Below are 15,712 nucleotides of genomic sequence, written 5' to 3' on the forward strand. Positions count from 1 at the left end.
TCTAGATACCATATACAGCAGTCTTAAAGTCCAGTCCTTTAACAGTCTGTACAATTGATATAAAAGTCTACCTACCATAAAACAAAAGCTGAGAATGGAAAAAGATCTGCTTACCAGAAGGCGATAAAGCCACCTGCTGGACATTCTCTTCATATTTCTGCCAGCTCAGGCTGCCATTGGTGAGGCTGCTGCAGTACAGGACTCCTTTAAAATCTAGGCACCAGATGTATCGCTCAGTCACTACCAGGCTGAGGATGCCACAGCCCGGCCCACTGTAGCCCATCCAGCTCTCGGCCAACTACAACAACAGTACAGAACAACTCAGCTGTGCCACTCATTACAACATAAACACAGCAAACACATGTCTCATAACGTCTCATAACTTCAGATCATCATTACTGCTACAGAGAAAGAAATTAGAAACATATGGTTTACCATTCTTAGGTTTAAAAACAGAATACATTTTCAATAGTCCATTCACAAATCACTTGTTAGAAAAATCACTTGAAGTTCTAAGTTAAAATCTGTGCTGCTGGAGAACATTTCATTGCAGAAGTATTCACCCATTTCACAAAATAGGATGTAACACTGAAAAAAGTATTACGTAAATAATTGCAAAATTATTCACAAATAAAAACTTGAAACTTGTAACCCCCTGAAGGAGCTCCTTTTTGGAATGAGACGGTTAGTGTTTTTAGCTTGCAGATGACTCTTGGAGATACATTTTAATGCTCTATTTTTGTCCCTAAATGGAATAACAGACACTCATGCTGCATGGCAGTGACTGTACAATCCCAAGTTTGTACACACACACCTACACACCCACTTTTTTTTGACTAAAAAGCATTTGCATGATGGGTTCACATTCTATTATCACAATTAGTGGTGTAATAATACACATACTTCAAATCTGATACTATGTTGATGGCAATGTTTTTCTCTGTCCTCCTCTGAGGAAATTACAGGCCTGATTACCTACAGCAGGGACTCTCTGGGAAATGTGTCTTAGGTTCATTTGTTGACAGTGAAGTGTCTAGCCATTTTATTTCCAGGGTGCCCTGCTTGCACTCTGAGCACAGTGTACATCCTCTTAAGCCCCCACCCCCCCCTCTCCATGTTATTCATGAGATCCCAGTGATCCTGACTTCTTCTGCCTTCCTGATCTGCCTGATTCATTCTGATGCCCCACTTCCACTCACCACAAGATTACTGCAGATGGTACCACGTGAACTCGCTGTGTCTGTTTTTCCTCTGAAACCCTCAATACAATTTGCTCTGGCTTGCTCATTTGGGATAAATGTAATTATTAGATTTGGCTTTCTGTGAAGCTGCTTTGTGACAATGCTGTTGTTGTTACTGCTATATAAAAATTTTATTAAAACGTGTCCATACATTAAAAATGCTATCACCACAGACAGTATGTCTGAAGTCAATAGCATGATTTGCACTAAGGGTCTCACAAAAGTAAGCAATGTTTTGCTTTCCTAATAAAACCAATGAAATCATAATAATTCTTTCAGAATTTCTTCAGTGTGTGTAAATTTTTTGTGTGCGCTCTTACCTGATCTGTTTTGTGGAGCCGCATGTCTTCCGGCTCTGTCTGCTTCACAGTAGAAGTCTGTAGGCCTGCGTTGCTGAGGCCGTCCCCCAGGCTGGCACTACATGGCACTCCATGTGCATATATGTCCTCTTCGTCACTGGAGGGTGATGGTTCTGGCTCTGGTTCTGGGGAATATGGAAGTGGCCTTATGGAATAGTATGGTAAATCCAAATCAAAGTTCCTTTCTGAATCATCTTTAGGCTGAAGCTCTGCATTCTGCATCTCAGACGGTTCCTCCATGTCAGGCTTCTCGTTAGCTGCATGCATGTAGGAGAAAGTGCACTCCAGCAGCATGTCTACATCTGGCATGCTGCTTGTTTGCTCCTTGCTGTCCTCAGCTTTGGCAGGGTCATTGTAAACCTGGCAGTCCATGTCTTGTAGACAGAGGGATGTGGGACATGACAGCTGAACATCTGCTTCTTTGCTTCTTAGGGAGCTCTCACTGCTCTCCTGGTCCTGAATCTGGGTTTTCTCTGAAAAGTTCTTTGCTGAAAATGTTTCGGTGCTGAGCATCTCTATGCACACTGAGCCCTCGTGATCGGGAGAGTCGTTGCTGTGGAGGTCCAGGCTGCTGCACAGGAGGCTCGTGCGGTCAGAGGGTGGCTCGCTGGCAGGTGTGGGGATGCCGTCGCTGGTCAAGCCATCCTGGCTGTACATGCTCTCTGACCAGCTGCTGTGCTCGTTCACACAGTTCCCACTCTCTGTGAAAGCATACGAATCAGAGATGAAGCAAAGCAACACATTCTCATTCTCATGTCTCACTGTAAAGTGACATAAATAATGTATCCATTGAAACATCACCTTAAGGGTGACTTGGCCTCTAAACGTTGTCTTTTCTGATGTATGACATCCCGAGATATAGGAGATGAGGTAACATTTAGAACTGAGAAATACATTTTAGTTGTTTGTATTCTAGGTAATGTTAACTATCACAGTTAGCTTAACTGGAGAAGCAGTATCTCAGATGCGTCCTGTACAATGCAAAACACTCATGCTCCAAATACAATACTCGTTGTTCGTTTCTTTCACTCATTTAAATGACATCAATGAATGTGACTGAATTATTATTATTATTATTGGTATTATGATTGGTATTATTATTATTATTATTATTATTATTAATAGTAGTAGTAGTAGTAGTGGTAGTATGTAAAATGGCTAAAGGTTTGTGGATATCTGACCACAACTTGCAAAGTGTTTTTTTAACATCCCTGATTTAATCCACTCTGCTGTTATAATAATCCCCACTGTTCTCTCCACTAGATTTTGGAATGTGTCGTGTGGATGTTGGGTGAGGAGGCCTGGGGTGTGTTTCAGTACGTCTCAAAGGTGTTCAGTGGAGAGAACAGAAGATCATACTTGCTGAGAATACTGATAAAGACACAGTCGACACTCACCATGTCTTATCCTCCTGCCCTTCCTCCTCAACTTCACAGGTTTGACAACTAGCTCCTGCTGAAAATCCTCTTGGGTGATGGTGCTGTAGCGGCTGCAGGACATCTCCGAGGCTCCCTGTGTGCTCTCCCATGATGTGACGGAGCTACTGCGGCTTCGTGTGTCCATTGATGTCTTCTTCTGGTTCTCAACCTCCTCCGGCACCTCTAGTGCTTCCAGTGCCTGGCTGAACTCCTCCTGTGCCTCTTTTAATCCCTCCTGTGCCTCTTCAGACTCCTCTGCTCCTGTGGGTCGCTCTTCTGGTTCTGCAATGATAGCTACAGTCCTGATAGGCTGAGCCATTTCCACCGCACCATTTGCGGGGAGCAAAACGGTCGGGGTGGAGAGAGGGGAGGTTAGGCGATAGGACAGATCTGACACTAAGAAAGAAGAAAGAAGATTGAGGGTTTTTTTTTTCAGTTCACCCATTGGCTACATTTACAAACAATCTAATAATTCATGAACATCCTGACTGATAAAAATCTTTGTGTTCATTTTGCACATGTGCATTTTAATCACAATAATATTTGTCTGCAATTCAGTAAGAACGTAAACATGGTCCAAGGAAAGTGGTAAAGGGTTTCTTTAGAACTGATATTTATTGTGTTGTTCCTAATCGATGACCTGTAATGTTGGTAACATTAAAAGATGGATAATGCATGAAGACCTTAACGATAGTGTGTACATTCAAGGGTACCCAAAAATTCCTGAAATTCAACTCTGGCACGCATTCAACGTACTTGCTTACAGTCTGGCATGTCGGTACATGTGGTGTGCGGTTACACCTTTTGAATGTGTTTGGTACTGGTGTTGTGTTGTGTAGTGTCGTGCACATCAATCTGAATCTGTGTTCAATGCCCATAAAAAGTTTTTGGTTGACAACACAGTGTGTGTATTTCCATTGTAGCAGTGGAAGATCCAGTTCTTTGAGCACCGTTCTCCAAACATTTTTTTCTAGAAGCTTAGAAAAAAAATGACACAAATACCACATGCATCCAGAAGCTATGAAGCCACAGGGGATACGAACTCAAAAGACTTGGTGTATACTACCTATTGGCCAAACCTGAAACTAAGTGTAGTGTGTATGCCACCTTCTAATTCCAGGCATTCAAATTCCCTCTTGCATGTTATTTTCAAAAATCACAAGATGCTTGTTCCAAAATCTCATGAGCAAATATGAAATGCTGAACAAACACACTATGGTTAGAAACGGTCCTTCTCACTGTGCTTTCCTCTCACTTGAATGAAGAATCGCTGAGACACAACGATGTATAACTCGAGCAGCAACTGAATTGAAAAAACAGAATGCTCTGACTGGACTCAATTCTCATTTTTACAGCAGTGCTGAAGCCCCACTTCCCGCAAGGGCTAGATTACATGTAATGTGCATATAAACAGAGACTGTCTACAGATTGCCCAGTTCAGGAGACATATAAAGAGTTCATTAGGAAGCTGCATAGTCATTGAGAAATCCTTCAAACTATTATTACGCACCACTGTATTACACTATATTTCTTGGAAATACTTCAGATTAGACTTATGAGCTACAAATTCTGAAATGGTTCAGTTATCCAGGATAAAGTCAGTGCTAAAATCTGAATAATGACTTTAATGATGTATTACTGTACATAAGAAAAAAAAATCAGTCTTACCGTTGGAGACCAGTCCCTCAGGGTAGTTGGAGATGCGCATAATGTCACGGTCTCCTTTCAAAATGAAGATCTCGTTTTCTGTGCAAGACACAGACACTATGTCTCCACAGCTTTCCATCCCACCGACGATGACCTTGAAGTGAACAAAGAATTACTTTTTACTTTACAATCCAGCCACAGCTAATGTTCCTGAATCAAACCACAGATTAACCCTTTTGTGGTGTTCAGGTCAAATTGATCAAGTTTTATATTTTTACTAAAAGTGTGAGAGCTGTAGATGACTGCAATATTATATAATAATTGATACATCAATTAAAAATACCATTGCTCCATTTTATTTTTTTTCTAGATTTATATAACCAAGGTCTGCATTATAGTATATTTTGTTACTGAAATTATTCATCACAAGAAGTTGTTAAATATGATCTAGAAATTACAAATCACAAAATGTTATCTATATTGTCTGGGATTAAGATAAAGACAATATGTTTAAAGAACTTTTATGTATTTTGTATTTCTGTACTGCTCGGGGTCCATTTGACTCGAACAATACCAAAGGGTCCAAAAAGCGAGCATAACATGAGGGTCAAACCCATACAACTATCTGGGGTTTTTTTTTCCCGTCTTAAACACATTATTACCTTATACGTAGATTCCATCTACTGTTTTTTTCTAAATAATTAAATGTTAATGGGAGAAAAAATTTAAAATATATTGATATCTATCTTGGAAAAAAAAAAAACTTCTGGGTATAGACTGCCTCTGATTTATAGAAACAAGCTGCAAGCTAGCTAACAGTCTTTTCAACAAAGATACTGTTGATATTTATAGTGGACATCTATTTCAACACCCATCTATTTTATCAGACTAACTTATTAACTAAAGCTATTTTGGATGTGTTTCATTCCAGAAAAAAAATCAGAAAAATCTGTTGGACACCCTTGAAGAGAAATCTCGGGTCTTTTAAGCAGAACTTCATTATAATGGCTCTATAACCTTCCAGGAAGATTTTCTTTGATGAGAAACAATCATTCAAGAGAACAAAAACAACAACAAACAAACATACAAATTAAGATTTTTAAAGCGGAGAGGCCCACAGAGATCTGTGCACTGGCTCTCTATATAAAAGCTTTTCTATTGTTCGTATAGCAACGTGGTAGAAGTATGGTTTTATTTTGGAGCTCAGTGAGGCAGTCTTTAGGTCAGGGGGACAGAAGAATACCAAGCTTTGAAAAACAAATAAACAAACAAAAACTCAAAACATAACAAAAGAAACCCTGAATACCGCATCAAACTGCAGTCTATTTATAATTCCAATGTATTCATATTTGTTTGGGATGTGGTTTGATCCAAATAATGTATTCACGTTCAGTTGAGATGAATGTTTTGACATATCAAAATGAAACTCGCACGTTTCCACCCAGACATCTTTGGTCTATATTTACACCTTAAAAGGTCATCAGACTGCTCACAATGCAAGAGTAGTGTTAGTTCACATAGTCATATTAAAGTCCACAGGAAACTAGAAGCCACAATTAATTATGCTATATGTAAGGACCCAAGGTTTTTCATCCTCATATACATAATGGACATGACACTAACATAATCTTGTTGAAAGTACATTTCATTGGCTGAAGATATATTTTACTTAAGTGGATTATCATCCATCAATGTGCCTGAGGTATGAGGAGATTCTTAGCATGCTTCCACTGGAAACAATAAGTGGACAGACATTAAGTGGAAAATGAAGCACTGCCGTCTCATACACTATGCTACAGTTTTGTTTATGCACTACCGTGGGTGGAGAAGTGGGAGCTATTTATACACACACACAGTTTAAACCAGTAAACTTTTAGTAAAAAATACATTTAAGTTACTTTTAAGTAGAATTAAGTGATCTGCTAACATCTTTGTATAACCATCAGGACTATGATATTTGGGCAAATGTGAAATGTTATCAGCAGAAATTCACTTAAATTCTGTAAACTGCAATCACATTGTACCTGGTTGGTGCAATCCAATACATAGACGCTGTACTCATTCCAGCTGAGCACCCAGCCTTCCTTGAGAAAGCAGGTGACCAGCCCCAGCTGCCGCTCACTGGGCCGATATGCTCCGCTGGGGCTTGAGCGAGGGAAGAGCTCGAACTGAGGCACATCCTGGTTAAAGAGTGGCTTGAGTACGTGCGTCTCTTGTACTCGTCCACGCACGTCTGTTCTCCAGAGACGAAGGCCTGGCCGTGCTGCGTACACCAGAAGATCACTCTGCTTGCACAGAGCAGGCTGGAAACAAGCTCCAAACTTGCCGTTGCTTCAAGCAAATAAGAGATCAGTTTAGTGAACACTGAGAGTACAAAAGAAAGATCAACACATTAAAGTGATAAGATAATGGGAATGCTCATCACAAGTCAGCCAATATTCAGATCATATTTAATGCTTTTATCAGTAACAGTTATTAGTTTTATGGTTTTATTTAGAATTACATTTTCTTGTACTGGATTCACTGCTAAGATAACTGATATTAAAAATCAAGCACTTCATAAGCAGTAACTATTAAAGTAGTGCTGAGTAAATAGTGGTAAAAGTAGTTTTCCTAACATTTTCTTGAAATAATTGTTATAAATGCAAAAGATGTTCTGCTTTTTTAAGCTGTCTCTACTTAAAATCAAAAGACTAGATAACACCAGTCTTAGAAGTGGGACTTTTAGGATCAAGCAACCCCTCCTCCCCACCCCATGACAGTTCCAAATACTTATACAGATGTGGTTAACATAACACACATTTTCCTTGCTACCAGCTACTACAGTAAGACTCACTTACATTATATGTACTTACATGCTACTTTTAAGATTATACTCATCGCTAGTGTGAAAGTATTGTGTCATTTTTTTGGTTGACATTCTGAAGACTAATACAGGGATTTGGATAGGGTTGGAGACAGAGGAAATGAAAATCCCATGACTGAGGTATATATACTATTTCAATTTCAATGTCATGGGAGGTTATTTTGAGAACAAGGCAACAACAAGACCGATTACTTCTGTGGTTTCTCAAGCTTATCACATTCCCCCAGTGCATCAAAGGTCACATACAGCGGGTTTGGAAAGTATTTAGACACGTTCAGTATAGGAACAATTTACTTAAGGCAGTTTAATATGTATTCTGTTTGTGGTTTTGGACATCCCATTCTAAAACTATGTATAATAACATGAACTTGCTGCAAAGATATGCAGCTAAAACAGTCCCCACTTTACTGAGAAAGCTTTCTATGATTTTAGAGTGTATCTGTGAGAATCTGTGTCAGTTCAGGCAATACTTGCTTGCCAATTGTAGACACTTGTACTTGTGTGCAGCTCTTCATCCATGGAAACCCACTTCATAAAGCTATCAAACCACAGGTCTAATGCCATTGCTGATGTTGCTTTCAGATGCAGAACTCTGTGGTGAGTGATACAACAAACTGACTAAAGGTTTCATCCTATGACAGTACCCTGTTTAAAGTCACAGAGCTCCTCATATTTGGTTCTACTGCCAATGTTTGTCTATACAGACTGCAGTGGCTATGTGCCTGTTTTTATGAACCTGTTAGCAGTGGGTATGACTGAAACACCTGAAGTTTTTTCATTTTTGCCATGAAGTGTATCTCATTTAGATATTTAGACCTTCGGCAAGGTTTCTTGGCATCATGATTTGACATGATTTAGAAAAACAAACAACCATGAATTCCAAGGCACTGTGGACCTCCTGTTGAGACACAGAGCTGGGCGAGGGTATAAAACTACTTCAAAAGCTTTGAATGTAACAGGGCTAGTAAGGTCAAGGAGGTGACCCAGAACTCATGGAGCATTTTAGTCCTCCACAAGGATGAGAGACCCAGAAACACACTATCATTCAGGCCTTGTGGACTGTGGCTAGAGGGCTAGAGGGAAGACAATCCTGACAGAAAGGTATACAACAGGAATAAAAAGTCACTGAGGGTCCCAGCTTAAAGCCAGACTTGAACCCAACAGAACGTCTGGGAGGGTCCTGTGGATGGCAGCTAAAAGACACTCCCACAAATGATCTGATCGAGATGAGAGAATCTGCCAGGAAGAATGTGAGAAACTGCCCATATCCAGATTTATAAAGTCATGCATGTGTAGAGACCAAGAAGATGTAACTGCTGTGACTACTGAGGTGCTTCTACAAAATACTGAATAAAGATTATGAATACTCAACTAAATTACAGTTTATCTTTTGATTTTTAATAAATTTGCCAAAATCTCTATAAAATTGTTTTTAGCCCCACCCCCACCCCCCAATGGGTGAGTGGGCTAAAGGTCAAAAAAGTCCATTTAATTACAACACAATAAAGAGCTACAGAACTGGAGAAATCTTAATAGTTGATCACAAAACTGCAAAGCTCCTAAAACCCATTATGGCCATTAACTATCCAAATGAATGAGAGATTTAGGATTAGTTAGTCTTACCTTTTTCTGGGTTTGGTGCCCAGTTGCTGGAGAGTTTGTTCTTGAGTGTTGAACACGAGAGCGCGCTGACAGGTAGAAACAAGAAGAACTTTCTGACTGTATTCCAGCTGAACTATGGCTGAAGGCTCTTCTAACAGCACCACAGGGTTGCACACACCCTGGGAGACACACACATTGCATACATTGCATTATATTAGACTCAGGGATTCATATGTTAGTTTAAGACTGATTTCAAACAATTTTTAGCATAACATGATGTATTTGAGTGTTTTTGAGTTTTTGTGTGGTCTTCATAGTCTTAAATACATAGTATACATTAGGACACCACTGTGTATGTACATTAACACTACAGCACCACTCAGAACCTCAGAACCTCTAGTCATGTTATATTTTACTTTAGTTAAATCTTTTTAGTTTTAAGCTGTTTATTACTAAAACTATTACAATTTCTGAAAGTACATTTTTACCAAGGTAAATCTAATTAATTTGGCTAATCAGAGTTTAAAGGCATTGCTCAAGGGAAAATAAAATACAGAGCTAACTTCATTGTGGTTTTCTATGAATTGTTAATTATATACCAACATTCATATGCATGTATTTTGCATGGTGTTTTTACATTTTATGTGGGAATTGATTCATACACTGATGATGGCCTCATCAACTGAAATAAATCATCTGTAATTTTGCCTGGCTATTCTGGATTTTATATAAACATTATTATTCCCTGAACATTCTAGCATGGAATCAAGTCGAATTGATTTTTGTATTTCAGGGGATCGATACTGATGAATCACACACATTATGTGCAGGGACAAGGACTGCTATTTTGGCTGAAATAATTTTATCTGATAACGATCAGTAAAAAAAACCACCACAATACAGGCTACACAATACCACAATACAAAAAAGGCAATACAAAGCATCGTTCAAATCATATTGGGCACAGACCAGGTCTAAAGCACAAGTCAGTTCGGAAATATTACTATCTATCAAAATAGGTGTTTGTCAGAAAGCTAAGAAAAGATTTGCACCTGGTCCAGGTCCACAGCGGAATAGACCACTTTCCCTTTATCATCGCCGGAGAAGAGTTTCATGCCATTAGCGCTCCATGCTAATGCTGTCACGGTGCTCTTGTGCAGGCCTACGACATCAAAGCGCCTCAACTGCAAACAAAATTTATACACAGCCATAAAACTCATGTCAACTACACAGACATAAAGCAGAAAATGCTAACTAAGACCTGAGCTTATTTACAGCAGCTCTAGCACAGGTTTATATAAAATCTCTTAATTTAATATGTTGTATGGCAGATAGGTAGGGTTCTTAATTTTAAGTTTTTATCAGCTGCCATATTCATTTCAGGAGCAAGGTTATAATTAATAAATATATATAAATGAAAATATGGGTAGATAAACATAAAAACAGGCACACCACAGAATGGACAATAAATCAGTTTAACTGTGGACGCTCCCTTTGAATACAATAAAGTTGTCGTTGAGTAGATATTCATCATTTTGGAAGGAGTCATTTGAGAAGGAGTGTTTCATAACAATCAGAAGTAAAGTCTTCACGAATTTTCAGTTTTTTCTGTATCATGACAAGCTGCAATTTATTTGCCTGACACAATTTTCTATCTATAAAGACATAGGAAATATAGACAGGGAACAACTGATCATAGTGGTTATAATACGAGTGATTAAACTTTAATGACTTTAATACGAGTTAAAGGCATAAATGTTTAGAGGCATAAAAATATAACAATATCCCCCCAAAAAAAAATACAATTTATGTGCAACCATTTAAGAAAGTTGTGCAAATTAATGAGTCTATATCATAAACTGCAAATAATTTGGAAAATCCAGCGTTTAAAGCATTATGGCTTTGTTTCCTGGTGGACCAATAAAAGAACGCTACACACACACATCTCCTGGAAATCCAATCAGATGACAACTTCAAAACTCCTGAAGTGTTTCAGTTTTGTATGTCATATGCATCAGGCTTTCAGCCAATGAGTTATGGGTGTGATCACTGAGGCTGAGACAAACTAAACTTTTAGTGGTGACAAAATACTGTTATATAAGAGAAAGCAAAAACTTAGAAACATGCAGTTACGGGTAATTATGATTTCTCAAGGAAAATCAAAATATCTGAGGCAAATGTTTTATTTTTCACTAAATAACAATTAATTAGTATAAGAAACCTTGTCAAGTTTTGAATTTGTGACAGACTTAATATGTTGATGAACTGCCAGACAACCTCTCTTATAAGTACTACTAAAGAATATTATTATTGCAACAAAAACCTACTCAACTACTTACTATTTAAAATAATTACATTTATACTAATTAGTATAACATAACTATAATATCTTCCAGCAGAGCCTATATACCTGTTTATTCCTGCCTGGCAGCTGTGACACCAGCTGAAAGAGTGCGACACGGCCTGAGGCGGTACCAACAGCCACCAGGTCATCAAAGCAACTCAGCAACTTCACTACTGTGATAGCCTCACTTTTCCCCTGTTGGAAGTCAGACACACAAAACACTTCTCTTAAAACAGGAACCTGATCCAGTAACACAGAGTGACATGAGTAAGTGAATGGTCATACCTCCAGGTTGTACTTGTTCATCTGGCTCACTCTCCTGCAGTAAAGGTACAGCATGCCGATGCTGCTGCCCACTGCGATGTAGTCACTGTTACTGTCCAGAGCTGTGAGATAGACGAGGATGGAACGGAAGCCTTTCTGGACTTTTGCAGGTATGGAGTTGAGCAGATAGTAAAGGGGGCAAAATTCCCTCAGAGGCAGACAGGGTGGTTGAGCTGCCATGGTTATGTGATCTTTCTGCATACTGAAAATGACAGCAACACATTTTGTTGCAAGTAAGGAAGTAGCACAGATAAGAAATATTTTATGGTAGGTTATTCTGGACTATTAGAGAAATATGTGGAAGAGCCAAGTAGACAAATAGCAATTACACAAAATGGTATGAAGAGGTATGGTATGAGAGGCTGGAGCTGATTTCTTTCTATCTCAGACTGTAGTTGTAAATCTATGCAGTGTCATCAGTCCTTACATCCTCATACTAACTTACTCGCTGTAAACTTGTGTTTCATGATAATGTACACCGTACATGTAGTATGCGCTCATATGTCTAGCTGGTATTAGCACATCTTATTGGTGTATCCTTATATTCAGTGATTTACGGCAATTGGTCTGTGTAAGAGCCTACTCTTCAGTAATACAATACAGTAATGCAGTCAGGGTGCAAATCATACTGCACTAAAGTGCTTAAAGTCAAGAATCCCACACAACTGCTGACAAATTAGCATTGTGACACTATGGTTAAAAAGAGATGTGCAGTCTTGCTAATTGTGAACACATGCTTGTGCAATGCAACTCAGGCGGGCTTTAATCACCGGTGATGAATCAAGTTTGGTTCGACTCACCACCAATGTGTAGAGCCTGACTGAGTTGTTTTGTACATGTTCCCTTCCCAACAATCAATCCCTGATTAACACTGTTCCCAACTATGCCCTGTTTACTACTGTTCCCAGTGACCAATCCCTGATCACCGATCGTTATAACGACCAATACTCGATTACCATTTTTCTTAAGGAGTAATCCCTGATCACCATTCTTCACAACATCCAATCACTGATCACTACTGTTCCTGGCGACTAATCCCTGATCACTATTCATCACAACATCCAATCACTGCTCACCACTATTCCTGGTGACCAATCCCTGATCACCATTCTTCACAACATCCAATCACTGATCACCACTGTTCCTGGTGACCAATCCCTGATTACCATTCTTCACATCATCCAATCACTGATCACCATTGTTCCTAGTGACCAATCCCTGATCACTATTCATCACAACATCCAATCACTGCTCACCACTGTTCCTGGTGACCAATCCCTGATTACCATTCTTCACATCATCCAATCACTGATCACCATTGTTCCTAGTGATCAATCCCTGATCACTATTCATCACAACATCCAATCACTGCTCACCACTGTTCCTGGCAACCAATCCCTGATCACCATTATTCACAACATCCAATCACTGATCACCACTGTTCCTGGCGACCAATCCCTGATCACCGTTCCTGGCGACCAATCCCTGATCACCACTGTTCCTGGCGACCAATCCCTGATCACCACTGTTCCTGGCGACCAATCCCTGATCACCACTGTTCCTGGCGACAAATCACTGAACACCATTCCTTACAACAACCAATCTGCAATCACCACTGATCCAAGCAACCAATCCTTGATCACCATTCTTCCCAACTACTAAAACCCGATTACCAGTTTCCATAACGACTAATCCCTGATCAATCACTGTGTATCACACTGTATTGCTCTGAGTTTCAAACTCTCTTATTGGCTATATTTACAATCAATAAATCGTTCTGTATTCTTTACGATCATAAATATTAAATGAATTAGCAAATCTAACTATAAAGGCATCTGACGACTTTTTGAGCGTACATTGGCTACACTACCTTAAAGTATAAGCGTTCATAAATACGCTATAAGCGTCAAGTTCCTTCCTTAATCAGCACACCCACAAGAAACCCAGGGAACAATTACTGGTAACGCTGTAGTATTAGTTATAGCCCTCATACACGGCTACAACCAACACAATAATCAATAAGATAACGAGATAATTGTATAGTCGCAGCTAGCTAACAATGTACAGCTCCAATTACTAACGTTGAGTTAGCAATCCAATATCTAACATATATGATAATATCGTTGTAGTCCCAAAACCTCCACATTGACAGAAGCATTTTATTTGAATATAAGAACAGTACATGAGAATAAAAAGCTGTTTAAATATCAAATAACACTGTTTTTGTAGGCTGGTGTCAGCGAGCTTAGCTTGTCCAGGAAATGAACGGTCAGTCACAGGGCATCACTCTTTCACCACACGCTACTTACACTGAAGCTGACGCGAGATAACTTCACGGCATAAATAAAGATAATGTCGGTGTTAAATTCTCAGTCTGCCAGCAATGTTTTGACAGATGGCATGAACACATCACAGACATGTCTGCTCTTGTTGATATTGCCCGAGGACTTCTTCTTGTGCTTTAAGAAGTGAACGCGAAATGAAACATCACCTCCATCTACCGTCGAGGAGCTATACAGCCGAGGCTACCTCAGAGGCTGAAGCCCAAATAGCTCATTACTCCCTAGATAAGTGCACTATATAGACTAGCAAATAATGGCTTGTGCATACTACTTAGTGGGCTATATAGTCAAAGGTGGAGTCATTTCAGACTCGACTAAATAACTAGCTCTGGTTTTACTAAGATTTAAGCAAAACAAGCATACTATGTTAAAAAAAGTTTAAGTTTCATTTAATAAATATTTCGTTTAAAAATAGGTTTCCGGAAATAAATAATTTGAACAATGACAAGCAGCTTGCAATAAAATGCTTGCACGATAGAGGGCGCTATGATAAAGTAACAAAAAATCTGGACACGACTAATGAAATGAGACATGAAATAAGACGAACCTTTATTCATTCAAGTTGTCACTGCATGAAATAGTTATAGCTATAATAGTATAAGATAGAAAGAACAATTACAAATAAAATTAATATAAACAATAAAATAAAATAGAACTGTGAGTATGGACATATGGGTATAGGGTTATGTTTATGTAAACACATGAGCAATATCTCTGGTATTAATATACATGTACAATATCTGTGGAGTGACAAATAACTGTTGAGTGTGTGTCTGTTTGTGAGTCTTAGTCACTGGAGTACTGGGTACTGTTGGATTGTGTAACCTGATGGCACAAAAGAAGCACACAAATGGCACATGTGGCAGGATAAACGTGTGGCTGAATGTGAACCTAAGCTGCCTCAGCTCAGTACAGAGAGGATAAAAAAGATTATGCCCGATAGCTTTCAGCTTCCCACTCATCCTCATTTCTGCCACCACACTGTCCAGTTCTATCTCCACCACAGAGCTGGCCTTTCTTACAAGCTTAGAACTGTCCAAATGCCAGCTCCCCATCACCCCATAGCAAAGAATATAACACTGGTCACTACAGACTGGTAAAACATTGTAGCAACCTCGTACACACATTTAGCAAAACATCCTGCTCTGTCCATTCCTATAGAGAGCCTCAGTACTGTTTGACCAGTCCAGTTTGTTGTTAAGTTTCACACCTGGGGATGGCTCTTTATAAAGACCTAAATGAATTTCTCTTTTATTGCAAAAATATGACTTAGTTATTAAATTAAACATGTCTTAAATCACATATTTCAGTCAAGCTTTTATTCTCTCAGTACAAATGCATTGGAAATGATCCAACATACATGTAAACTTAGCTTTATATACTTATTTTTTACTTTTACACTCAACAGATGCTCTTATCCAGAATAACTTTTGTGAACCATTTGTGAACCAGTATGTGAGAGGCAGTATGTGTCTCTGCCACTAGATGGTGGAGGCAATATGTTTTTGAGTTCTAACTAGTGAGAGTCTCTTTTTATATCAAAAACAAGAGGATAAACATTTGAAGGAT

The 15,712-nt window shown here is 39.0% G+C and overlaps 1 protein-coding gene across 1 annotated transcript in view; it reads right to left on the reverse strand.

Moving 5' to 3' along the window:
* The window catches only part of tecpr2 (tectonin beta-propeller repeat containing 2), a 30,138-nt gene extending 15,869 nt beyond the window's left edge, over nucleotides 1-14,269 (reverse strand). The window contains exons 1-10 of the mRNA XM_058399328.1: nucleotides 14,111-14,269; nucleotides 11,763-12,003; nucleotides 11,544-11,672; nucleotides 10,186-10,317; nucleotides 9,155-9,312; nucleotides 6,690-6,996; nucleotides 4,687-4,819; nucleotides 2,998-3,414; nucleotides 1,562-2,301; nucleotides 115-298 (exon numbers count right to left, since the gene is read on the reverse strand). Of these exons, the coding sequence (XP_058255311.1) occupies nucleotides 115-298; nucleotides 1,562-2,301; nucleotides 2,998-3,414; nucleotides 4,687-4,819; nucleotides 6,690-6,996; nucleotides 9,155-9,312; nucleotides 10,186-10,317; nucleotides 11,544-11,672; nucleotides 11,763-12,002 (2,440 nt within the window). The 5' untranslated portion in view covers nucleotide 12,003; nucleotides 14,111-14,269. The remainder of the gene's footprint in view (nucleotides 1-114; nucleotides 299-1,561; nucleotides 2,302-2,997; nucleotides 3,415-4,686; nucleotides 4,820-6,689; nucleotides 6,997-9,154; nucleotides 9,313-10,185; nucleotides 10,318-11,543; nucleotides 11,673-11,762; nucleotides 12,004-14,110) is intronic.
* Nucleotides 14,270-15,712: the final 1,443 nt, after the last annotated feature.

The sequence above is a fragment of the Hemibagrus wyckioides genome, linkage group LG09 (assembly GCF_019097595.1).
Source record: "Hemibagrus wyckioides isolate EC202008001 linkage group LG09, SWU_Hwy_1.0, whole genome shotgun sequence".
Taxonomy (NCBI): domain Eukaryota; kingdom Metazoa; phylum Chordata; class Actinopteri; order Siluriformes; family Bagridae; genus Hemibagrus; species Hemibagrus wyckioides.